Here is a 27,900-nt window from a genome sequence, read left to right as displayed (position 1 = left end):
AGGTCAGCTGTTGTGGGAAACTGAAGGGGGTGCTTTGTGAGGTTGCAGCAGGGTAAAGGAAGCATTGCTTTGTGTTTGGGTGTGCATACCTGATCTGGAAATGCTTGATGAACGTCTCAAGTGAGGTGTTTCATTCCCCAGCAATATCATCCTTTACCTTGTCGAACACAAAAAAAAATGACCAAATAAATTGAAAACAAAAATGCAGTGAGCTTGTGCAAACCTGAGCACTTATAGAATCATAGAAAGGTTACAGCACGGAAGGAGGCCGTTTGGCCCATCGAGTCCGCGCCATGGGATCTTTTTACAGAAAAGTTGTGGTACATTGCCTGTCACTACCATATGGAAATGAATCCTGTTCAATCCCATAAAAAATCACTCGTCTTTATAATTAAATTGAGACGGATCAGTCTCCATTAATGTGGAAATGTTCATTTATGCCCTTCGTAATATACCACAGCCGTGTTAATTTACAAGAATTTGGCAGACCTTTATCGAGGAAGGTGTAATATTTGATACCACAATTGTGTGTGTAAAGTCTTTACACAGAAGGTGATCAACAATGGGAACAGATTGGCAGGAAGAATGGTTGAAGCCAAGACATTGGACTCATTTTTAAAAAAACAGCGAGGTACTGTAATGGGGAGGCAGTAGCATTTTTATTCTGGAAAGATGAGATCAGAAAGACTGAAAGGCCTTCTTCATTCAAACCTATTTTGTGAAGTCAGTGGGGTACAATTTTGCTAGTGTTAGGAATTTTAAAAAATTATACTGTGTCCATCATTTGTATATTGCCTTGTAATCTTTGCATCGTACATAAGGTTGCCTGTCATGAAACTTCTTCTAATAGTTAAGAAAATGATGGAAAAATTAGCTTTAAATCTGCAATTGAACATACAATTGTGGTATGAAGAAATAAATTGATTTTTCTCTGTTTGAATTTATTCTGTGCGTAAGGGACACCTGCACAACTTGCTTGCGGTGTTGTCGCTTCTGAGTTACGTGTCCCTCGTCCCCCGTCCCCCCACCCCAGCTCATACAATAAGTACCTTACTCAGCAGTTCAACAGCAAGAGTCTTTGTTCATATCAGAGATCCCAGCTGCTGTGCATTAAACCATATGAATTTAGTAATAACTCATTTCCAAGTTAAGGAATGCAGCGATTCTCAATGCAAGTTTGACATTTTCCCTTGTTTGATGCAGCGCATTGAAACTATCACAGAGCTAGCCATTAGAAATGTTTTCTTCAGCTTTTTCCAAGCTGTCCGTTGAAGTAACATTTACCACCTTACCTATTGCATGAAAATGTGTTGAACATTTTATGTTTGCAATCTGTGTAACCAATTGTTCCTCTTTTTCTCCTCACAGACCTTTATAGTACTAAACAGAGGAAAAGCTATCTTCCGATTTAGTGCCGCACCTGCCATGTACATTTTAGGCCCTTTGAATCCACTGAGGAGATACGCTATTAAAATTTTGATACATTCATATCCTTTTTAGTGTTTTATATGGTGCTTTCCTTTTGTATTAGTGGATGATAATCGGGCAGATTTGAACGTACTATGTTGTGCTTTACGTCGTCTTATCTTTTTATCAGCAAATTAAATGCAATGTCAGGTTGCATGCAATTTGTTGCCAAGTCCAAACTTGTGCTCATCGTGCAGTAAGTAATAGTATATCTAACCTGTTCTATCCAAATAAGGTGACTTGCAGATTTTTTTTCCCTCCTTTCTTATGCAGTACATATAAACAGTTTGCCACTATATTGTGCTGTTATAATTATGTTTTAGCTATGCATATGAAATACCAATACAGGGACATTGCAAAATAATTTTGTGAACAATTGGAGCAAATCTAACCATATTTCAATAGCAACAAGGTGACAGAAGGTATAGAGGACACATTATGAAATTTCGTGGCATAGGTTTTATATTTCACGAGTGGCTGACATAATAACTTATGAGTGGTGAAACCATAAGTGGGATATAAATTATGTATTTTCATAATGTATTCTGTTTATACTGCACATTTAAAATTAATTTAGTGGAGGTGCAAAAATGTATTTAATGGTGCACAGTGTTCCGTTGTGGTTCTGTGTTCCGAGCTGGAGGCAGTGTGAGGGTTAATCACCGTGTTGCGTGGCTTGGGTTTAGAATGATTATAATTTGAACATTCTCTTGAAAACAAATGTTCAGAAGAAAAATAGTATCAGTAATTGGAGCAAGATATGGGGGTAGAATTGCTGTGGTCACTATGTGACGTGGTGTTGTAAATATATTCAAAAAGAACATGTTTATGATTTTGCTGCACATAGAAACCCAAGGAATTCTTCATCCCCAAGATGGCATCTCCATTAAATATGAAAAATGACATTTATGGTATAAACAAGCAACTGCAATAGAACTTCCTTGTAATGAACTATATTCTTAACCTTCCTTTATAATATAGAAAATAATGGCTGTCTGGAAAGCTGGAACACAGTCTCAAGGATCAAATGACCTAAATAATTGTGTGTGACATCTCTCACATCCTTCAACACAATCTCTCCCATCTTTTATTTTTTATATTGCAGCTTTCCATATTTTTTCCAATTCATGATCTTTTCTCTTTGTTTTGCTCTCGTGCCTTCAAATTGGGCTATTTAAATATTAGCGAACAAATGTTTTGTGCATTCGTATGAACTTCCTTCATTTGATTTGGAGGCATTAATCCGTTTATTTTAAATGGATTAGTGTCTCCATTAAAATAGCAGGCAATGTAAATTCATACTAATGCACTATGCATTTGTGCGCTAACATTTAAAGATCCTAATTACAAAGCCACATAACTCCTATTATATTCTGGAATCTTTCTTTCCCTGTTACCGCAACTGATTTTGAGCCATGTGACATGAAGATTTTTTTAAAACGGTGCATTCTCACTACAAGTTTAGTGTTGGTGCACGGCTTTGCGCCAATGAAATAGGGGAATAATGTAGGATAAATCATTTCTAAGGCCCAAACTGACTCCAAAATGAAACAGTGAGACGTCTCAGCCCACTTCATTCTGATGTCAGATCGGGCCCTGACTAGATTCATACTGCATTTTCACTGCAACTGCAGCATCGATGCAAAGCAAAATGATATCTGCTCTCTTTTCGTAGGTTGCAATATTCTGTTAAGTAATGGCCCCAGGCCTCAGTTGAAACTATTAAATTCAAAGCAACAGTTCACACCTCGATATGATGCATTCTGATAGAGGAACTAATTTGCTCGTCCCTGTGAGTTTGGAAGGAGGTTTGGCCGATTTCCCACCGCTAGTATTTATACAAGTTAATAAACACAAGGATTGAAATATAATTCTGCAAATAATATTCCTGTCACCTGCTAATATTTTCTGAAAAAAAATATTTTCCAATTTCCCCCATCTCCCCTGACTTGTACCAGCCATTATCTCATCCATGAGGCCATTCCTCGTGTGACCCTAGAGAAAGTAAGTGTTGGCAGGCTAGCTGACTGTGGAGGGTGTGCAGCCGAGCCTGATCTGGTCTTCTCTCAACATCCATGTGCACTGTTCAGCTGAACAGTAATCAGGACTCTGAACCCTGACCTAAGGTTTTCTTGTTGCCTAGTATATGGAAACCAGGTCAATACCCCGCCTCCCCATTCTGGCTGAGATTAACTAACTCAGCACAACTCAGTGCTCAAACTTGAAACTTTCCTGGACTGTAAGGGTCAGTTCCATGCCATGCAGTGCGTTTACTTTCTGAAGCATTGGGTAGCCCCTAATTCAGGTGTGTCCAAGCATTTTTTGTTTTTGTAGGCCAATTAGGTGCATACTGTGGATCCTTGAGGACCACATATAAAGTTTAAATTTCTGTTTCCATTATTGCCATATATCTCAAGTTGCTAATATTAACAAATCTAAATGTTCTGATTCAGCATTCTGTCTTTGTGATATGGAGTCCTCAGCCAGTCTGCTGCTGATACCCTCATCCATGCTTTTGTTACCTCCAGACTCAACTATTCCAATGCTCTCCTGGCCGGCCTTCCATATTCCACCCTCCATAAATTTGATCTCATCCAAAACTCTGCTGCCCGTATCCTAATCCGCACCAAGTCCCGTTCACCCATCACCCCTGTGCTCACTGACCTACTTTGGCTCCCGATCAACCAACGCCTCCATTTCAAAATTCTCATCCTCGTGTTCAATTCCCTCCACGGCCTCGCCCCTCCAAATCTGTGTAACCTTCTCCAGCCCGACAACCCTCCGTGAACTCTGCGTTGCCCTAACTCTGACCTCTTGCGCATCCCCGATTTCCTTCTTCCCACCATTGGCGGCCGTGCCTTCAGCTGTCTAGGCCCTAAGCTCTGGAATTCCCTCCCTAAACCCCTCTACCTCGCTCTCCTCCTTTAAGAACCTCCTTAAAACTTCTGACCAGACTTTTAGTCACCTGTCCAAATATGTCCTCCTTTGCCTCGATGTCAATTTTTGTCTGATTACACTCCCCTGAAGCGCCTCGGGACGTTTTCCTAAGTTGAAGGCGCTATATAAATGCAAGTTGTTGTTGTGGTACCAAGAATAATCCTTTCAAAACTTCTAGCCCCACAAAATTCGAACAGGACAAACCATCAAGTGACAAATATGAGCACAAATAGAACTGAGTTGCCTGGGCTTTGATGACCAGATTGACAGGGCTCAGGAGCTTCATGTTTGGACATTCCTGCTGTACTGTATAATTTTTATGTCGTAGCTACAAAAAAAGTAGCACAAATTCTTCACCCCTTTCTTCCTCTATTGACACAAACTAATTCCTGAAACTTCTTATGGCTGTTTTGTAAAACGTTTCACACTCCAGTCTATCACTTCATTATGTGAAGATGTGAAAAGTGCAGGAAAAAGCATTCCCTTTGATTTAACAACAGAGTGAGTGGGCAAGCAAAATTGCATCTTGATTATCACATGCTGTGTGGCACTCCCACTTTGTTCAATTTGGGAAAAGAAAAGAGTACACAAGAGCCTCTTGTGTGATCCAATCAACAAACATAAAAATTCCTTCACCCCTCTGAATGAATTAAAACACGTAAAAAGCTGTAGATCATTTACATGCACATAATGTTCCAAGAACACTTCTGAATTTATATAAAAGTTTTGAGAGCATCTGTCACACTCTAGATATCACACTTTGCTTAATATTAACATATGCGAGGAGGGGGAGATGATTTCCTCTGTGCCCTAGATGTAGCAAACTCATAAACACATTCATTATAAACAGGTTTACGGTTCTGTTACACATAGTGCACAGAGTTGGTATCTACCAGTTTTTCTTTCATTCAACCAGTACCCTATTGACACTGAAATAAATAATACTGCATGTTTAGAAGAGTGTATCACTTGTGCATTATATTTCAACCTGCAAACATCAGTCAGCCAGATGATGTTTAGAACAGACGGTGCCATTTCCTCCAATAACAAACAGCATCGTGCAGCTTCCCCATGAGTAAATCACATTAGTTTTGGTCGAAAATTTTGTCCCAGCATTGCCCGTGTTAGCCTCTAGATCTTGCTGTAGTAGATTTTGAACTTCAGTAAACATTTAATGTATTTTCACACATTTATATAATGTTATTTGCCAAAAAGAAAACCTTGTGTTATATTTTTGTTAAATATTTTCAGATTTCATATTCGATATACTGGAACTATTTTTCTCCTTTGTCAAAATTTGTTTTGAAGAGAATGTTCAACGTATTCACAATCTAACTCGACACCACTCAATAGCAAACTAATAAGAACATTAGGAATGTACAGGACCTAAAGATATCATTGAAGTCCATCTGGACAGTCTCAAAGTTTAAAAAAATATCATGTACTTCTTTATCTTTCACCCCTCAATTGCATTCTCTCCCGATTATCTATCCAGTTCCTTCTTGAATTTGCTGATGCTATGTGCCTTTACTGCCCAGGAAGGCAGTAGAGGCAAATAATGTCTCATACTGCCTCCAACTCTCAAACTGCATTGGCTTGTTAGACTTGTCTAATGGCTCTTCTTTTTAATTTGAAATGCTGAGATTATGGAAACCTGGGCCAAGGAGTCATTCAGCTAGTAGGAATCTCTATACAATGCTGGTACACTGTTTCAATGTTCATTTTGTCTTACCCATGCATGATTGGTATCCATTTGTAGGCATTTTGACTTAAAAATGCATCTTTTTCTTGTATTTGAATCAAGGGCAAAGATTGTGACACACAGTAGGACAGGGCACACATAGATATGGTACACATTCATCTTGGTCTTTATGTTTAGATAGTTGTTGGACTGGTAACGATTCCTCCAATGCACTAAATACTCCATCAGTTGAAATAATCCATCCTTTGATCTCCTTGCACTTGATGTATCTTTGGCCAAGTAACAGCCTGAACACTTGGAACTGGTCAACTTTCTGTAATTTGATCCCATCAAGACAATATTGATCAAATGGTTGTGCACTTTTTCAGGTCGCACATTAACTTGTGTTTTCTGAGAGAGTAGTGACAAAACTGTTTCTTTGGAGATTCTGCAAGTAATAACAAGTCATCAGCACATTTAAATACCAAATAATTATACAGCCCAAGTTGGAATCTTCTCCCAAATTGGCCACTTTCTCAACATTGTACTGGAAAACAGATTGAACAGCCTGTCATACTCCCTATTCCTAGTCATGGGATATAAAACTCTTTCAAATTGCCCAATTTCAACATTGGTGGTGTCAAGGATTATAATAGCACTTGACTTTTCATTCTAATAGTAAAGATGACTGGATTTCTGCACAAACCAAGCAGGGCAAAATGATTGCTTAAAGTCAAAGAATGTCTTGGGATCATTGTATTTTTCTACTAGTCTGCAGAAAGGCTGTTACCTGTGGTGGACTGGTTCTTTCCAAGTGCTAGTTTTGTCTCTTGTAGGGCCTGCAGACTGATCTAGGATCCGATATTCTTATGTTCACTCAGCTTAGCGATAAAGTATATGTGAGCAAAGAATGGTGGAATGTTGGAAGAAAACAGCAACAGATGATAAGGGATATTTACCTGGTTCTTTCCCAGGATCGCCTCGGCACCACGGCTATTTGAAAATCGCTCGGATTAGAGCACACGTCTGTAAAGGAATTTGCCTGATTTTCCTTCCACTTAAATTAATGGAAGAAAATGGGGCAGATTCCTTTGCACGCACGGGCTCAGATCTGCCCAATTTTCTGATATTCACATCTCGGCGATCCTGGGTGCAGACCTAGGAAACTCTCTTCAGATTTGTCCTTGTTTGGTGCTGCTCTGAGCATTTCTATCCCTTAAACAAAGGAGTAAAAAAGGCCAATTTAACTTGTTACGACCTTGTAAAAGGTCATTTAATGATGAAGTTATGCAGCATTCTGTTGCAGAGTTGCATTGACAAGTCAGTATTTTACTTCGGGGCAAAGCTGACGTTTGTGAGTTTAATGAAGTGGGAGGATTTGAAAGTATCACCAGAGCAGTGAGACAAGTAAATAGGTTAGAGGGGCTTTCTGCCTAGGGACAGTGATGGTATTCCACAGTGAAGGAGGAGGCAATGGTGGTTTTTAAGCACAGGAGGCACACAACTTGCAGCAGGTATTACCCCCAGGCAATAGTATGCTGCACCAGTGTCAGCTACTTGGGCCTTGTGGGGGAATGGAACATGAGGAGGTTCAGGGTCACCAGGGAGGCTATTACTGAGGTGAGCCACCTGGTCCACAAAGACCTACGGGGACAGTCAACCGTCCACACTGGCCTATGAAGGAGAACCTTTGTGCCACAGGGACCTTCGAGACACCCACAGGGGGCATCTCCGGAATCAGCCACTTTTTCATGTACTGCTTCATTAAAGAGGCACCTGAGGCCCTGACTCATTGTGCATCCAGCTCCATAAACTTCAGCATGACCCTGCAGCAGGGTGACAGGTGCACACGAGCCCCAAAGCCCAACCCTTCCAGTCAGCTCTACAATTAAGCACTATTACTTCCCTTTTCATTCTTTGTTTCACCTGCAATTCATTATATCTGAAGGGCTCTGAGATGTTTCTGAAAGACGTGATAAGGTGCTATATAAGTGCTAATTTTTCTTTTGCACATATTTACAGTCACTAAACCGTTATGTGCTACCTCTTGCTGTTGTGTGCTGCATATGTTTTGCTTGTTTGGTTTGTGGATGACTGATGCTATATTTTTCTGCACAATTAAATAATGACTGACTGCAAGATATATAGTAAAAGTGAAATCATATAAAAACTTTCAGTGCTTGTAGGGTGCGTGCTTTTAATGCATTTTGCTACCACTTGTGTGTTGTGAAATTCTATGTAACCATTCTTCAGGTGAGTTGAAGCTGGCCACTACTCCACCTTGGGAGTTTTGACGCAAAATAACCATAGCAGCAATGGCAGCATTTGTGAGAGATGCTCTTACTGTGTCTATTGTCTGTGTAAGTGATGTCTCCACTGCAGATGCCACGAATGCTGTTACATGCTTAATGGCAAAGTGCAGTGCTCCATTATATCACTCATGGGAGCCTCCATCCTATCTAGACTATCACTATCGTGCAAGTAGGCAAGTGACTCTTCAGTACGTGAATGGTGCTGTACCTGTGCCCATTTCAAGTCAAGCCCCCAAAGATTTGTTTCCTCCTGACTCGAGAGGCATGCAACATGTTGGGCCTGTGCCCCATACCCAGATGGCCTCTCACCAACCATCATCATTGTGTATGCATCTGTGCTGGCGCCTGTCCAAGTGGGGGTGGCAAAAGTTAGTGCGCAGGTATGTGGTGTAGCTAACAGTTCACTGAATCAATCTTGCTCTGTATAGAGACCAAATGGCACATGATGAATAGATATGCACACCTATCCATTTGAGTACTACTGTATTATTACGTGCCCTATCATGCACGAGCACAATCAATGTGTTTTGACACTTCAGGTAACATATAGTGCAAATTATAAACCATATATATGATTGAGATACACCAATAGTTTTGCGCTAACTTCCAATGGTCACAGACCTAATGTCTTCCAAACCCTCCCTCCTGCACAAATTAACCATAATTTCCTCACATGGCGTGAGTTCCTGAATGCCTGGGTGTAACCTGTTCCATGCTATGCCCTCCTATGATGTGCCAGCTTTGCCTTTAAATGTAAGAGCAGTGGAGAATAACGGATGGTGATTTAGGCCGGTTTCTTCCTGGAATCTCTCTTCTTTCTCATCATGGCATGCCTAATGTAATTTTCATAACATTGTTATCTTCACAGTCTAAGGGGTAGAGATTAGTATGTGTTGCGCCCATTTTGCGCCCAAAATCCCAATTTAGCAGTGGGATGGCCTGCACCCAATCCTTGCAGGCGTTGGTCCCACTGCTAAATCCATGAGGCCCCTTTTTTAGGGGATGCCTAAAACAGGCATTAGTCCCCTTAAATATGTAAATTATGGGCCTAACACCTGTTGAAGGACCCCATTGAGAAACTCATTAGCGATGAGTGGGGCAGGCGTCTCATCTGCTCCACTCAGGATTCTTCAGTGACCCTCATGGCCGCCAACTCCAAATAAGTTATTACATTTTTTTTGGCTGTTAACAAACCCATCCTGTGGAGTCAGGAGGAGCATTGATCCTCAGGCCTCTTGGTTTGGGTGGCCGAATGCCCTGCTTGCTACACCTTTGTTAAAATTGCTGTGTTTCACTACAAGTGCTTTTAGTAAAGATCTTTAACTGCTACTTTCCTTCATGTCCATATATATCCTGTGCTCCTACTATACAATATTCATTCCTTGCATTTGGGCTTTCCTTTAAATCGTGCACCTTCTTCCTTACTTGCTACCTCCTCTGATTGATAAATTGCCACTTTTGCATACCAGGGGGCTGTGCCCCCCCCCACCCCCCCCAAAAATGCTCTTCCATTGCTTCATTCCCATGTTAAGTAGCACTTGTAGGGCCTCGTTGTTAAAACGGCCTTTTCTCTGCTAGTGTTCAGTCATTTACTGCAATAACTGTGGACTCTTCAGCTGAAGTACCAAAGTGTTTGATAATTACACTGCTTAAGTAGCTTGTTAGTTGCTGGAGAAACATGGCTGCTCATTTTTCATTGCCGCTAATGGAATCGCATTCTCACAAATTGCACATTTAAAAGTTGTATGCTTCTGAGATTTTGTTAACAATTTGTTAATACTGGTAAAAATAAAACAGCTTTTCTCTTGTTTTTAGTGAAAACACACATGTCGAGCCCCAGTGTCATGGTTGTTAAATATGTCAAGGTGGTGTGTTCCAGTATAATGCCTAATTGACCAGCAGCTTTCATGTAATAACCTTTGTTGTTCTGGTTAGAAATATTTATGTAGCTATTTCAATCAGCTGGGGTTTTATTAATTCACCCCACACTGCACAATTGTTCCAGCCACCTGGCCCTTTAATTTCTCCAATGTCCTGGATACTGCAGCATCCTTTAATTGTTTTTGCACCACAGATTGCGACATTATCTTCATGGGGAGGAGTGTGGGGAAAAGAAGAGTTTTTGAAATTCATAAAAGGACCATTCAGAACAGGCAGCACCAAGGGGAACCTGTTTGACAGTCCTGTCACCAGAACCAGTCTGCAAACGTGCGCAAAAATCACACAGCCTGCAATTCTAATTCATGTTTGCATCTAACTTTTATTGTTCTGATTACAGAGCTAATTTTACATCAACTAGGCCGTGTAGCCATATACAATATAATGAAAAAGTATCAACCAAGAAAAGCAGAAGGTTGGGTCAATCTGAGCCATTGAATTCTTGTTAGCCACCATCAATGTTGTCTCATTTTGTCCATTACCAGGTATGCCTTGTGGGGTGGCACAGGTCTCCCTGCCAATTCAAGACAAAATGAATTCCCATTTGCCGTTAGAGTGCTCTGATACTGTGTTTTATTGTATCGAGTGGCCTATCAAATAGCCAGCAAAACTCTCCCAACAGAGGGAGCAAGAGAACTTGCTTCATTCACGAATATGAGTCTTCTGGATGAGAGTACAATACTGCTGAATTGAGACAGTCTATTAAGATATAACCAGAGCCCCTAAAATTCTGGGGCAACTTCAGACCAAATTCTGCAGTAATTGAATTCTGTGGCAGGTCTATCCAGAGTCTGTGGCATATTTAAAAATGACTTTAAGAAAAACGTACAGCAGGAATTTGTAGATATTTTTTTAAAATACAAGTTCAGAGTGAAGCACATGAACTATACACTTATAGTGCCTAATGATGGGGATAGCAAAGCAGGAACTGCTTCTGAGACCTGGAACAGCCAGGAGCGGAAAGGGGTACTGGGAGCTGAAGCAACCAGCCAGCTTACGTGCAACCAACCAATCAGCCAAGCCGGCTCGCACCCAGCCGCTCGCAACCAATCAGCCAAGCCGGCTTGCACCCAGCCGCTCGCAACCAATCAGCCAAGCCGGCTCGCACCCAACCGCTTGCAACCGATCAGCCAAGCCGGCTCGCACTCAGCAGCTCGCAACCAATCAGCCAAGCCAGCTCGCAGCAAGCAAGCAAGCAGGTCAGCTAGCCACCTGCAACCAGAAGGTCAGCCAACTCGCAGTAGGGCAGCTAGATCGCCAGCCAGTCTGCAGCCACTCAGCTACCAGCAGCCATTAACAAAATGGGGGACTGAGATCCCCTGGTTACAGGGGAAAGAGCAGGAGCAGCGGCAAAGGAAAGACTAATTACTGACATGCAGTGAAGTCATTTTTTTACATTGTCTTGCTGATTGCACAGTACTCAGTTAATGCGAATGTGTTTTGTAGGGCCAGGTACTGGATGCTGTAGATTTAATCCTCTCAATGGCTTTAATATAATCAAATTTAAATAGAAAAATCTGATTTGCATTTAAGTTTTGTGAACTGATAGATGTGCTTCCTTCTACCACTGCAGCTGTGAGTTCAGTGTGGGACAACTACACATCAACAGAAAGACCAAGCACTTGGTGCTGCCTGAAATGTTAGAGGCAAAAAGACAAGCCACAAATGCTGGAAATGCACATTGGGTCCATCGGCATCTGAAAGAGAAAGGTCAACCTTTTGTGTGTAACTCTTCGCCAGAACAATTTTTTTGTACTCATTAAGGGGAGGGATGTTTTTGCTGGCCAATGGAACATTTCCTATTTTGGGCATCTAATATTAGCATCAAGCTCTCCCAAGTCAGGTATAGCACAGGTTAGTTGTAAAGTAAAGCTTTCGACACTCTGCTCTAACAGCATATCGCAGCCCCTACCTCAGAAAAGTACCTCCAATTGCAGTGGTGTGACATTTTTCTATCTCTCACATCAGCCATCAAGTGGCCACTCTGAGTGAGATTGACAAGTAATGGTGCTTTAGGAGCAGTTTTGTGCTGTGGGCTTGCACACACTAGGAACTAGGTTGTGACTGCCCAAACTTGTTTCAACTGGGATCTTTACAGCCAACAGTTGAGAATTTTATCCCATCGAATAACTCCTTCCTTGGAAATACATTTAAGCTCAAGTTCCCATTGAAAGGAAATGGAGCATTTTCTGTTCTGGGTACCAAATGTTTGCATTAAGAAGTTCCATGTCAGATGTAGCACAGTTAGATGGAGAGTAAAGCTCCCTCTACTCTGCTTCGACAATGTACCTCAGCCTCAATCTGAACTTCAGACGAGCACCCCATACTGCACAAGTGCGATATATTTTCATTTCCCACACCAGCCATTCTTTCAGTGAGATTGCCAATTTAGTGCACGATTAGGAGCAGTCTTTCCATGCCCACTAGGAACTGAATTGAGATGGCCCGAACTCATTTCACATAGGACCCTTAAAGCCAGCAGACTGAGGAGACTTTCATCCCATCAGTATGGGTTATGTAGCAAGATGAATTGCTTGCTTATGCAATTAACCTATTAGTTTAGCTATGGACTCCTAGAACAAAACCATCTAGTGTATAGGCTGAGCAATTATCTGCATCTATGTATCAGCCACTGTGAGCTAGGTCGCAGGACCAGAGCTAGCAACAGCACTTATAAAATAAAATTGTCCTTTAAAATACAGCCTGACTTCACTGTTTCAATTATTCAAAGAACTGGAGAAGTAATACAGGCTGGATTTGCACCCAGTCCTGATGAAGGGTTACGTCTGAAACGTTAGGTTTTTTTTCATTCAGAAGCTGATTGGCCTGCTGTGAATTTCCAGCATTTTCTGTTTTAATCTTTGCCTGAGTGTACCTTTTTTTAGAATGGTGGAACAGGCAGGAGTTGATTTGAATGGATAACAGGAATCAAGTTTCACTGAGAGCCATTATAAAACAGATAGTCATCTCTGCATTAGTCATCCAAATGATGCACATTCTTTGCCACTTGCAGTACAGTCACGTGTTCTGTTCTCTTATATTTTCTATTTAGTTGCCATTACTCCTTTCACCAGCCCACATTACTTTATTTGTGAAAGCACTCTGTCATTGCATTACGCATTTTTATGTTGCTTCGTCCATTTTGTGAAGTGATTTTAATTGTTTCTGTGTACCATCCATTCTTAGAGTGTCACACACATGGAATATTCCTTGGGACTCCGGAAAGTAAGACAAGAATGGTGTAACAGTGGAGATCCTGTAAGAAGGCTGGAGGCCTTGAGTTCTCACCTTATGCCAAGGGGAAGGATAGAACAGGGATTGGGATGGGATCAGGCTTGAATTCTGACATTTTCTTTGCTGATGGAAATTCATTGAAAACCTAAATAACTAATTCCTTCACACCATGAAGCACAGAAGTAAGTGGAAAAATTGACTTCTATTTTTAAATAAATAGATTTTTCACGTTTGTGTACCATTTTAGAACTTTTCAAACAGTTCACTCAAAAACAGGACTCTGTGGTTCAAAACCAGCCAGTAACCCCATGGATGCCAGTACGAAACTGAGCTCTATGTTAGTTATCTGAATGATGCACATTCTTTGTCATTCACCATGGATGAAGCCACAGTGCTGCCATCTAATCCCATGATGTGGAGATGCCGGTGATGGACTGGGGTTGACAAATGTAAGGAATCTTACAACACCAGGTTATAGTCCAACTGTTTGATTTGAAAATCAAACAGTTGGACTATAACCTGGTGTTGTAAGATTCCTTACATCTAATCCCAGGCCAGCTGACCCATCAATCTTATTGAGCCTCGCTGACCTGAACTTGCATGGTTTTTTAAATCTGTTCACTAAATTACTTACAGGAGTCCTGATGTTGGGGGAGTTAAATTGAAAATTCTAATATTCAATCTGATTTGTGATAAGGTGTTGGCACCTCAGACTTAAGCAGAGAGTCAGGGGTTGGCCTTCTAGACATCTTATAGGATCTCTGTAGTGTAAGCTAAGGCACAACTTCATATCATCCAGGTAGCAATGCGTTCCAACGTAATATGTAGCCCTACTGATGAAAATATAGAACTGAGGCAGAAGCCAGAGAAGGTACAGCATCATGGAAATGAAAATGCAGTGTATATTGTGCTAATTATTAAACACTAAGAATAATTATGATTTCCTTAACTCCAATCTACAGTGTTCAGCGTGATTATTATGGCCACTATTTTGACCAACTGTGTATTCATGACTTTTAGTAAACCCCCAGACTGGTCTAAGCAGGTGGAGTAAGTATCTCTTTTTATTTCCTCTTCTGAATGTTTCCTTTTGTTCCATTTAACTTTTTATCAAAGTGCATGACAATGAACACATGACATTTTATACTGCATTGTGATCCATTGAGAAGAGATGGAGAGAAACTATGGATCCTTCCAGTTTATTCCATGAGTGAGAAAGGGTTTTTAACACCAAAGTGACAAAGTATGAAGTGAGCTGTCGGGCTGTACCTCACAAGTGAAATAAAATGGATACCCCACTAGTCCTGCCTTTTAAGAACATAAGAATTAGGAGCAGGAGTAGGTCATACAGCCCCTCGAGCCTGCTCCGCCATTCAATCAGATCATGGCTGATCTTTGACCTCAACTCCACTTTCCCTCCCGATCCCCATATCCCTTGATTCCTCTAGAGACCAAAAATCTATCAATCTCAGCCTTGAATATACTCAACGACTGAGCATCCACAGCCCTCTGGGGTAGAGAATTCAAAAGATTCACAACCCTCTGCGTGAAGAAATTCCTCCTCATCTCAGTCCTAAATGGCCGACCCTTTATCCTGAGACCATGCCCCCTAGTTCTAGACTTTCCAGCCAGGGGAAACAACCTCTCAGCATCTACCCTGTCAATCCCTCTCAGAATCTTATATGTTTCAATGAGACCACCTCTCATTCTTCTAAACTCCAGAGAGTATAGGCCCATTCTACTCAATCTCTCCTCATAGGACAATCCTCTCATCCCAGGAATCAATCTAGTGAACCTTCATTGTACCACCTCTAAGGCAAGTATATCCTTCCTTAGATAAGGAGACCAAAACTGTATGCAGTACTCCAGGTGTGGTCTCACCAAAGCCCTGTACAATTGTAGCAAGACTTCCTTACTCTTGTACTCCAACCCCCTAGCAATAAAGGCCAGCATACCATTTGCCTTCCTAATTGCTTGCTGTGCTTGCATGTTAACTTTCTGTGTTCGTGTACAAGGATACCCAAATCCCTCTGAACACCAATAGTCTCTCACCATTTAAAAAATATTCTGTTTTTCTATTCTTCTTACCAAAGTGAATAACCTCACATTTCCCCACATTATACTCCATCTGCCACCTTCTTGCCCACTCACTTAACCTGTCTATATCCCTTTGCAGACTCTTTGCATCCTCCTCACAGCTTACTTTCCCACCTAGCTTTGTATCGTCAGCAAACTTGGATACATTACACTCGGTCCCTTCATCTAAGTCATTAATATAGATTGTAAATAGCTGAGGCCCCAGCACTGATCCTTGCGGCACTCCACTAGTTACAGCCTGCCAACCTGAAAATGACCCGTTTATTCCTACTCTCTGTTTTCTGTCCGTTAACCAATCCTCTATCCATGCTAATATATTAACCCCAACCCCATGAGCCCTTGTGTTTTCAGTTTAGACAACAGGTGTGGAAATAATATAATGTCATTTTTTAAAAAAAGTTTATTTTAAATGGGGTTATTAGAAGTGTAGGGGGTCAGTTTAATATCTTCTGTTGTGTCATGCGAACTGGCTTTCCTCTTTCTAAACATGACTCCACCCACCCCCTCCCCCATCTTGAAAATCTTATGCAGGGATTGAGTTGGATTCTTGGATCATCTCAGCCCACTAAGTCATGGAATCGGGGTGTACATTGGACTCTTGTGAGTCCAGGCAGAGAATATAAATTGCTTGTTAAATTTGTCGTCAGCTGAAACTGCTCTTGCTCCATCAGATCTATTCTATAGTCCATAAATGAAGCATTTCTACTGCAAATTACATGCCTGGGGAGGAAAAAGTAGTTCTAACTGCCATGTGATAAATATTGCATCCCACTGGAGTTCAGATGATAACTTGATCATATTCCCTGTTGTATAAAAAATGCATGTTTTTCCCCAGTTAGAATCTTTCAGGTGTGTACATGCTGTTAAGCATAAACTGCAGATATGCAGAGATAATAGCTGTCCATAGGTACAATAACCTGGCATGGATAACAAATAAGAGTAATCAGGTGCTACAAACCATTAAGAAAATCTGGTGGAGAGTGAATTGAATTGGATTACGTAGAAGCATAAAATAAGCCCAAAGATTCCATTCATCTTGAAAAATACATAAGAAGTGTATTTTGAATTTGAACATTGGATTCCATGTATTACAGCAGATTATCATTTTAAGTAGAATTCAAGGAGCTAGACTGAAGCATCATTAATGATCTGGGCTTTCTAAAATACCGTGTGCAACCACTTCTTGGCCATCACATACTGGTGGTAGTGACTTGTGCAATGCAAAGATTTGCAGATGCAGCAAGTAGAGATTTCTGATCTCTAGAAACCTGAGTAACATTGTTATCCATTACAGGGACAAGGATCAGTTTTGAGGGAAGCCTTCTCATGGATAGCAAGTGAAATAAGTTATCTTTTCCTTCTGTGACAAGCCATGTTAATGGCATCGTTTTTGTAAAGCCCCAGGCTTTTTTTTCCCCTATACTTCAGTTTATTTCAAACTGTTATAGAACTGAACACTGTTTGGTGTTCATCTTCAGAATATAGACTGATGACTTAATGGCTGAACGTCCCATCCAGTGCAGAACTGAACCATGCAGACCAGGAAAGTATCAGGTTTAATCCCTGTTCTGTGCTGAGTTAGCTGACCTCAGCCAGAATGATAGGGGCACCATTGTTGGCCCCCTGCCCCTTGGCTTGGGAGGGGGAAAAGAATCAACCAGTGTTTCCAATCCAGAACACTATTCAGTGATCTCTGCTGGAAAGTGTGTGTGTGTTGGGTGATAACATGATTGGGCTCACTTGTGATGCCTCTCCAAAGGTAAAATAGCTTGAAGATACTTCTTGTCAAAGTTTATACGTGAAGAAAGCCCATTTGCACTTGGGGGAAGTAACGGAGAGCGTATGGGACTGTAGAACTGTACCCCAGCATCTTTAGGGAGAAGATGGAGAAGTATATAGAGATACATGTAGCTTAATCTTCTCAGGATGCTGGAGTTCCTGACTGGAGCAGGACAGGGAATGATGATAGCAGAAGACTTTGAACTTTTTAAATCCTTTATTGATTTGGAAATTGAATTAACTTCTATAACATATTCAACAGACCTCATCAAGCCCTTAGCCTTAGGCATGGTTTGATTCAAAACTGCTGAATGTCTCCAGAAGTTAAGAGCGGTGTTTTAGAATGTGCCCATTGCATATTTTCATGCTTATTTTTGTATTTCTCATTTTATTTTTAAATTAGTTTCAAGTTTGCATAATAGAGCTTAACTCTGAACAGCAAAAATACTGTTAACGACAGTTATTGCTGATATTCTCACAATGTTGCTGTAAGTATAGGATCATAGGAATGTACCCAGAAAAGACCATGTGGTCAGTCCCAAAGTTTAAAAAAAAACATATCCCTTGATTGCTTCTTTTGCTAAAAAGCACTATCCAGTTTCCTCTTTAATTTGCTGATACTATCTGCCCCCGTTGTCTCCCTGGTCAGTCTGATCCACACATTCACCACCCTCTGTGAATAATTACAATTTTTTTCCCCCCACAGGTACACATTTACTGGCATTTATACATTTGAATCTCTTGTAAAAATGATTGCAAGAGGATTCTGCATAGATAGCTTTACGTTTCTACGAGATCCATGGAATTGGTTGGATTTCAGTGTAATAATGATGGCGTAAGTAATTTCTAATCTCTAGACTGTGTAGTTTGTGATTCAGAAAATGTTTATACTTTAATGACTCAAATACATAACTAAAATTTGATGTTTTAATTTGCATGAAACTTCATGAGTCTTTTCATTTAACAGTCAACTAATATGTATTTAAACATTTTTACTCAATTTTATAATATACTGATTACTTTCAGTAGCATTACAAAACCTCCAAATGTTTAAGTCAGCCTAATTTGCAATGAAAACATTTACTATACCTCCAGTTTAAGGGTTGCAGATGATGATGAGTTGACCTATACAAAGTTTGCTGAGACAGCAGTTACGATACTTGCAAGATTTCAAAGCTGACTAATACTAGTACTGACACTAGCTCTATGTTATATGGATCTAATTTTACCCGACAGGATTTTAGTTGAACTAAACTGGACTTGGAAGCCTAGAGATGGTCATGAAGATGTAAAGGTTACAATATTTAATACAAATAATGAAAGGTGTTTAGCAACCTGGCCTGTTTAACCTACACAGATCTGGTGATATTGGTACTCATCAATCCACGAGTATTATATTATTGCAGGTCTCGTGTATGGTTCTATGCTGACAGGTGACGTACGACATTATTTGTTGCTCTTTATCTATTGATGTTCCTTTCTGTGAATTTATCTGACATTGGCTCAGGCAAATTCAACCGCCTGAATCCCTAATCATTCAGATTGCTAAAATTGTTTTTGAACAGAAGATGAACTGTTGACACGTCTTGTTCAAACACCTGACATTGTACAGATAATCGCCTAAGCAGTGTTTTAGTGAAAAGAATAACCACGATTGTTAACCCTTTGAGTGCTGATCTGGAATATTGCACCATGCAGCACCTTAACGTGTTCTTTATCCACAAGGATGATACTCTGTTTCACAAAGGGAAATGAAAACCAATTTAGAACATAAGCAGTATTTATCATGGAATAGGTAACACAAGAATAGGTAACACAACTTCTATTTCATGCCAATGACAAGTTGCTGCATCAAACTTGTCTTGTTCATCTTGCATGTACATGGTTTGTTTAGTGCAAGGACTAGCCAGTGACTGACCCCTAACTGACCACTCACCCTGTCAATATCTAGTGTCACAGAGGGCACCTTGCTTTGAATTCCTACCTTTCGCTGAAGAACAGATGAAGACTTCACTGAAGAGACTTCTCAATGTGTGGACACAAAGTTAGAGCCACATAACAGGCTTACAGAAGTTGAAATTCGAAATTACAGATGACATGCAAGAAAAACTCCCTGAATGTAAAAGTAACAAAGCTTAGCTGAAGAGTTGCATATAGCAGAGGCGGTTTTATCAGCGATTCTGGACAGAACTTAAAATAAGTTTGGGAGTCACTAGAAATGTTATTTGTCAAGAATTCTGCAGACTCCTTTCTGTCCTGAGAGAGAACATTAATACGGCATTGAAAAAAGGACAAATTCAACATCAAAGAGAGGAACAAGGTATCTTGACATAGCGTATTACCAGAGACTGATATAGCATATGACAGCAGAGAATTAGCCTACAAGGAATGACTTGACATTTTAGCCCCAATTTTATCTCCCAGGCCTCATCTGCACGGGCCCCATCAGTCTCCTGGCCGGCGGGCGGGAGCGGGATTTTGGGTGGCAGGAGACTGCCGCCAGGGACCTAAAGGAACGGTTCCCTGCACTCAGGTAAGTGGTTGGGAGGGGTGGGTCAGAAGGGAAGCCTGGGGCAGGGGAGGTCCAAGATTTCCTTGTGGGGCCTAGAGGAGCACTTGTGCTCCACCTGGCCCATAAAGAAACCAAAAAATAAATAAAATTGACCTTTTCTGTCCCCGGCTCCTCTAGTCGCCAGATTGGCCTGGCGTGGAAGCCCTGACGGCTTCAATGTGCAGGCCTCAGGTTAAAATTGCAGCCGGACTCTGATGATGTAATTGGAACTCGATTTGCATATTTAAAGATGGACCCTGGCGGGTATCCCACTTGCTTGCTCAAAAGAGCAGTTTAAAATTACAATCCGCGGGAAAGAAGCAGGATCAGCGGGGGTAAGTCGCTGCGGCCATTTTAACTGCCCACTCGCCCAGTTTCCGCCGGGCGGGCAGGGTTCAAATCGTCCCTTGTGTCTTGAATAACGGAAAACACCAGGGGTAAAATTTGAATATTGAGCGATGCATATTACAGATGGCAGAGGCAATGCCGTCCGTTTTGCATCCCTTCCCAAATCGAATTTCACTCTCACTGATTTTGCCCACACGCACATCTATTGGCGGAATGAGAAATGATTTTTGTAAACTTGGGATACAACATCTAAAATGTAACTAACAGATACTTTACTAACTTCCACTGGCTTTCCAAAGACACGTTAGGATAGTCCTTAGTTGTTCACTGAGTAAGAGAGGAATGAATGGGAAAAAAGATTTCCTCTAAATGCTATTTGTGGTAAGAATATGCTTATGCTTGTATACATGTGTTTATGATTTGATTGCAAATAACAAACAGAGGAAATCTTATCCCTATTGCAATAGAAGAAGGTGTATGTATATTCGTACTCAATGAATCAATTGGGAATTGTTGCCGGCAGAACATTTAGAATTCGAAAAGCTCTTTTGAAGTACGATTCCACCACAATGCAGCAGACAGATGGATTGGCCATACCTGACTGAAATATTAGCAGTCTTGCCCAAACAGTTGAATTACAACAGAAAACTTTAGGAGACAGCTTTATTACATGCAGAACACTATGAGCTAGCATCACAGCTATTTACAACTCTCCACACCGTCTGAAACCAAGGACAGGACAAAAAGAGAAGCAAACTTGACATGTGGTTCTCCTTGAGATGAGAAGAGGCCATGCATTGTGTTCTAAAGTTCCGCATATTTAGCTCAGCTGATAAGTTTTGCCAAGCAGCATTATTTGAATAATAATGTACATTAACTATGATTTCTTAAGGTTGCTGAAGAGTAACTGCTAAAAATGGAGATATAATATAGGTCTTTAAAATAATGAAAGGTTGAAGTGCACAAGCTATTCAACATGTCCAATGAGCATAGGACCAGAGGACACAAGTCGAAGGAATTTGGATTCCTGGAGCCCACGCAAGAAATATTGGACATAAATTGAGGCAATGATTTCATTTATTTATTATCAGCAGATGCTGATCCAGCTTGGGAAGTAGAAGGGTTTTGCTATCACTGAGCTATAGTCAGCACACTGGTGGTGCCAATGAAGGCATCAAAGTGAAAATTGCTTTCAATATGCAAAAGCTAGTACAGAAATCCATCATGTGAAACAGGAACACGAAGTTGAAAATGTTTCCGAACAATGTGAAGTCTATTCTTCCACCCTGTTCATAGAATTGAAGGTCAACAACAGCCAATGTCTTGAAGCAGAGAAGTTGCCCGAGGAAATGCATTCAAAGTTTTTGGCCGAACAGCATATGAGGAATAGCTGTAATAGGAAAAGAATAATTGCAGGAAACATAAAGGAATATCAAAGGCATTGCCAAGATGCTCTTCTGGAATATCTGAATGGTGAGAAAGGAAAACAAAATTTACAGACAGATGCTCCTAAATGTCAAAGTAAAGTCACCCCTCTGACCTGCTGCAGAAGACAGGAACCGGACAAGATCTGGAAAGATGGTTCTAGAGTCAGGCTGACGCATGAAGAAGTGCAATTTGAAGGTTCAATATGTCCCTTTGCCCTTAGGTTGCTATTTCTCAACAATGTGTAGGTGTTTCAGCTCTTTTTCCCAAGAAATGTATTGCTAATCACCCAATTCTGAGTTCAACAGAGAATCTGAGAATAACAAAATGCTTTTTCCTATTTTTTTCCTATGGTAGATTCAACTACCAAGGTCTGCAAACAAACATTGTTTTCAGCCAGGAAGAGAATCACAATCTAGAACTTCCTTTTATACATACAAGAAATATAGACCTTTTACTGATATATCATAACACTTCCATAATATTTAATTGCTCTTCATTTTCAGTGATTGGCATAATTACACAATGTTTTGGAAACTGCTGTACAGGACAGAGGCTTAAGATGCCAATGAAAATTTAACATACCTCAACTTCAGATTTTCTAAATGTAAATATGCAGGAAGTCAAAAACAACTTATTTACTAAGTGTGCAAAGAAACACAATATTTCAAACAATTTTTGTTTACAGGCCTAGTAGTTGAATCTACCATTGGAAAAAGCATGACTTAGTACACCAATACACCTGCCATCTTCTCAGCTGAACTGGAGGTAGTTAACTGACGTGGTTTTGATAGGAGGCTGCTGTTGGATCTGTTACACAGAACTGTCCAGTTTACAGGGATGGGTCTAATGAATGTACTGGACTTCTATGCGGAACTACCCAAACCTGCAAATGAGGGCAATTTGCTTAATATCATATGCCTTGACTTTGGAAAGAACTTTAGAGTCCCGCATAACAACATATGGCTAAAGTGAAAGCTCATTAGATCAACGACAACTGGAAGCAGAGGGCAGTTATCAATATTAATGGTTGCAGTGACCATTGGGATCTCCCAGGGATCAATTCTGGAATCCCAGCTTTGATTAATTTGATGAGTGAATTGTAAGTGGAATGTGTATGTTTGTGGATAGTACCAAAACATATGGAAAGCAAGATTTTCTATGGAGAAAGAGATTTACAGAAATTCAGTAACTGAAGATATAAATAAGTGCCATTTAATACAGAGAAATTCAATGTTAATACACATTGGTGCTAAAAATAGTAAACCTATTTATGTAATCAAGAGAACATTAGTCAAGATGATGAAGCAGGCGGAGAACTTGTAAGTGATATTTGAACAAACATTGGTATTGTTGTCATATTGTGTGCCAGCAATTGGGGATGTTTGGATAAATCCATACGAGCTGTGTAAGGCTTTGATGAGACCATATTCAAAGTACTACATCCAGTTTTGGTCACTATAAGCTAGAAATTAGTGTTGCCGTATGACAGTCCTCTGTCTGCTATTTTAAACATTTGTCTGTTATTATTGCCAGTAGTAATTTCTAGCCTCATGCAGAAAAAATACACACTGACAGGTGAAGAACAAGACCGATGCATGGACTTAAATAAGTGCTCAAGAACCCTGACTCTTTCTGATTGGAAAAAAGGAAGACATTAGTTAAGTACTTAGAATCATGAATGCGAAAGATCTTTGTCCAAAATCAGGATAAGGGAATTCAGGGACAGGCATATAAGCTGAGAAACTCAAGAGTCAAATGCATTTCAAAGAGAAATTTCATGTTAAAAAATTGTGAACTTAACAATAAAACTGAAAACTTAACAAAGCCCTACGGGTATAAAAGCTTGACACTATGACAGGAAGAAAATTATTGGATCTATCTGGGTCCAGAACATTAGTTGAATGATGGACTGCAATGATCACGCGAGAGGGAATCTAGGAGTTCCAACAAGTTGTGGCATGTGAAGACAAACCTTCAGTCAAGATACCACTGTGGTGAAAATATGGGTTCAAGATCTTGACAAACTAACTGTTTCTTTGTGGAAAAAGAATTGAGATTTTCATAAGCTACATGAAAGGATGAAAAAGCAGATTACCTCAAAAGTGACTCACATATTTGCAGGTTGGCATTTTTTAAAATATAGATGGGTCAGTGGTCTGTCACTGGCCAGTGGATCCACCAAAACATGATGAACAAAGCATGCACATGATGAAAGACACAATTTTTAATAATTTTTTAATTATTTGATAAACGTTGCTTTGACTGGTGCAAAATGTTGCCATGGTCCTCAAAGGGTTAAAATATAACCACAAATAACTGTGATTTAATTCTGCAGGTATGTAACAGAATTTGTAAACCTAGGCAATGTTTCAGCTCTTCGCACTTTCAGAGTATTGAGAGCTTTGAAAACTATTTCTGTAATTCCAGGTAAGAAGCCTGTGATTGGTGTTAGGTGTTGAGTAGGCCCCGTGTACCTCTAGTTGTTTTGTGTCTTGTCATTGTGTTTGTGTGTGACCTCCCTTATTGCAGATATGTGACAGAGTTTGTGGACCTTGGCAATGTCTCAGCGTTGAGAACGTTCAGAGTTCTCCGAGCTTTGAAAACTATCTCAGTCATTCCAGGTGAGACCCAATTTAAACACTAAGGCTGACTTTTCCCTTATGGTACAAATATCTTTTGACACATTTATATCGCATGATAAACTCATCAGTTCACTTGCTTCACGCTACATTGAGTTAAAATGTTATCATTTTGACCCAATGTTTTGAATTAGATCTCTTGGTAGATATTGCTTGATTTCGCTGGAGATACGCATGAGTGGATAATTAGGAAAAACCAAAGATTTTCATTGTTTTCCAAAAATATGGCTTTGGGGTGCTACATTTTGCTTCAGCACCTTGGGCTAAGACTGGGAAAAATCAGCCAGGGCTCGCCCCTCCAGATCGCTATCCATTGGGTCCCCTACCACCATCCCCCACCCATGCTGGACCGGTGAGAATATAATTTGGCTTTGCAGTGTGCCCCCTCAGCTGAATAGCATGCCGAAGCTTACTGTCTAGGTTTACATATAAAGAATGGCCAGTTGAGCATGGTGCCATAGGGTGTTTGGCGCCTGTAGGAACTGACCCCCCAGATTGATTCAGTGCCTTCAGGGAGAGGTGGGGAGAAAATTGAGGCAAATGCAGCTACTTTAAATAAAGATTAACTAATAAAGAGAAACTGCTTTCTGAAAGTAAGTATCCCCGTTTTCTTTATTTCCTGTCTCCCTGGGTCAAGGACTCTGGTGAAGGGATGGGCCATTGACCTTGGGCATCTCCTTCACAGCTACTTTCAGTGCTGTGCTGGATCATCCACTGCCAGGTGTACTAGTATATGCTCTAAGGCGGAAACCCTGCAGGGGCTCTCCTCTTTTTCTTTCAAACTGTGCATTCCCTCCTTCACTCAGTGTGGTGCCGGTTAACAGTTCCTGAACGAGTGAAGCCGGAAGGTCAGCTGAGGATAGGATTAAGCCCACATCTCCCCGTCTATAGCACTCTATCATATTTGCACTTTTGAGCTTAGAAAATTATTATAATTGTATTGTTTCTCATTCCCCACATGAAAAAATAAAATACCTTACATCTGTGTAATATTGGCATGACTAGAGATGGCACCTTCACAGTTGGATTAGGATTGCACTGGAATACGCAGCTTTAAATTGGTGCAGAAGATTTAAATATTGCTAGTGAAGATAGATTTTTCCTTGGGCTTTCTCCACTGCTAGTACCCACCTGATAGTCAGTGCAATGTTGAGGAGATCATTAACTAATGAGTTGCTGTGATGCCAAATATGATAAATTCCCAATTTAAAAAGTCTGCGCATGATATAATCACCATTCTTATTTCCTTATCAAACTACATTCACCTGCATGGCAGTTAAAGATTTACAGTATGAAAGTTTTTGCACACATATACCTTCCCTTTTTAAGGATGGTAAGATGGCTTGAAGTTGCTTTGACTTTTGCCTGCATTTTTGATCATTGTTGACAAAGAAAAGAACTTCTTCCATGAGAATTAATATTTCACATTTTCACATAATTGTACTCTTGATTCAGCCTTGGCGTTTAAAAGATATGCATGAGATGTTAATGTAACCTGCTTGTGTTGTTCCCTATGAAGTCATACATTTGCTCCCTTATGTGATGCTTCAAGGGTTCTTTGCACTTTGAAAGACTCTATTCTACCTCTGCCACACTTGGATTTTATTGCTTTTCAGTATTTAACCAAAGAGAACAGCCATAGCTTTTGAGATCTAACCATGTAGAAAGTGATCAAGCTTTTGTGTTTTATTTTTATATTGAGCTTTTATGAGAGAAGTATTGGCCTTTATCAGATGATGGGTGCATTATCGAGAAGCCCTCACAGAATGGACGGCTGTTAGGATCTTTGATGTGCAAAAAGGCTTTTTTTTGAAACTTATGACAATTGAACCAGCACAACTCTGTATTCATGGACACCATGTCATGTTTTTAGCCTCTAATGCCACTTTGATCCTTTTAAATTTACTACATGAAGTCTGTTTTGTATAGAGTTTGAAAAAAAATGAACCACAGATTGATCTCTGAATATAAAACTTGTGCAGAATATTTCAAAAAATTCAAACTGTAAGCATTCCTGTCAAATATCCTGTTTTAATTGGGACATCCCAACATCTCCACCTTTTCAGCTCTTTGCAAGTTGAGAGTTGTGATCATAAGTTTATTTGAAGCAGGGAGTGATAAGAATCATTTGAGATGCGTGACACATCCTTTTTTTGAAAAAGTGAAAATGTAAACAAAATGGGCATGTGAGGTATTCCTTTGCTGGCATAACTTGGTAACTGATGAAAAGAAAGAACTTGCATTTATATAGCACCCTATCACCTCCTCAAATCATCCCAAAGTACTTCACAACCAATGTAGAATGTGTTGGACTTCAAAACAGACAATTAACCATTTATATCTTTGTACTATGAGAAAAACAATGTCAGCTTTTTCAAGAGCTCATATGATGGTGACTTTGCAGCTTACAGGGAACAAGAGAAGTTTTGAGAAGCACTGATAAAATGGAGAAAGATGGGAAAGGTTGTGACAGAGAGAGCGAGAGAGAGAGTTTGGAGGCTAGATATGAGTGGGTGGTCACCTATCAGTTGACGAGCCTTTTCTTGTATCCTGTCCGGGAATGCAAGGGAGGTGTTAGAGGAGCCTGCTCAGATATCAGAGCAATGTTCAAGTCTTGGATGAACTTGAACTTTATATAGAGCTAAGTTATTGAGGAGAAAAGAGATGTTTGGTATGAAAAAGAAAACAGAACTTGGAGGCAGTTTTAGCATTGGAGATATATTGGAGTTCCATCTGATGTTAGAAGGGGTAATGAGATCACAAATGTCAATAATCAAGCATCAGTTAGTAGCACTCTTGCCATTGAGTCACTCACTCCAGCATTTGAGCACATCATCTGGGCTGACACTTTGGTGCAGTACTGAGGGAGTGCTATATTGTAGGAGATGCTATCCTTTCAGTGAGATGATAAATCATTTGTTTGTTCTGCTGATTCAAGAAAAAGATCCCGTGACACAATTTGAAGAGGAGCAGGGAGTTCCCTTTGTGTCATGGTGAAGATTCCTCTTTCAACCAACACTACTGAAAACAGATTAACTAGTTGTTCATCTCATTGCTGTTTGTGGGATTTTGCTGTATGCAAAATGGCTGCTGTGTTTGCCTACATAAGTCACGCATTATATATGTAGTCCTTTGGGATGCTTCTGAGGGACATAAAAAGGTGTTTCTATAAATGCCTTTCAATAACTCTATGCACTATTGATGCTTTTTAAAATACTGGGCATAGGTTTGCTCAAATTATCTGCAGCACCTTGATTGCAATCTTTGAACATCTTTGGTGTCTTTAAATTGACTTCCTTTCCATCTTCGAGAAAGTTCTTTTTTGTTCAAATGTTTGTTATCTCCAATGACAATTTACAAATTGGCAAATCCACATTTGCACTTCTGATTGGACTCTTTGTTGTTCTTTTTTCTGACCTAACCTCCAATGTACATTTGTTTGCATTAAAGCACCATGGTTGCAAATTGTAACCAGTATTTAAAATAAAT

General features: G+C 40.2%; 1 protein-coding gene across 1 annotated transcript in view; it reads left to right on the top strand.

Moving 5' to 3' along the window:
- LOC137307256 (sodium channel protein type 8 subunit alpha-like) overlaps positions 1–27,900 on the top strand; it is a 241,388-nt gene that overhangs the window by 75,669 nt on the left and 137,819 nt on the right. Inside the window, exons 2-5 of the mRNA XM_067976688.1 lie at positions 1,369–1,487; positions 14,530–14,619; positions 18,152–18,280; positions 24,302–24,393. Of these exons, the coding sequence (XP_067832789.1) occupies positions 1,369–1,487; positions 14,530–14,619; positions 18,152–18,280; positions 24,302–24,393 (430 nt within the window). The remainder of the gene's footprint in view (positions 1–1,368; positions 1,488–14,529; positions 14,620–18,151; positions 18,281–24,301; positions 24,394–27,900) is intronic.

The sequence above is a fragment of the Heptranchias perlo genome, chromosome X, assembly GCF_035084215.1.
Source record: "Heptranchias perlo isolate sHepPer1 chromosome X, sHepPer1.hap1, whole genome shotgun sequence".
Classification (NCBI taxonomy): domain Eukaryota; kingdom Metazoa; phylum Chordata; class Chondrichthyes; order Hexanchiformes; family Hexanchidae; genus Heptranchias; species Heptranchias perlo.
Note: the sequence above shows the minus strand (reverse complement) of the source record. Positions and strands in the feature narration are given on the sequence as shown.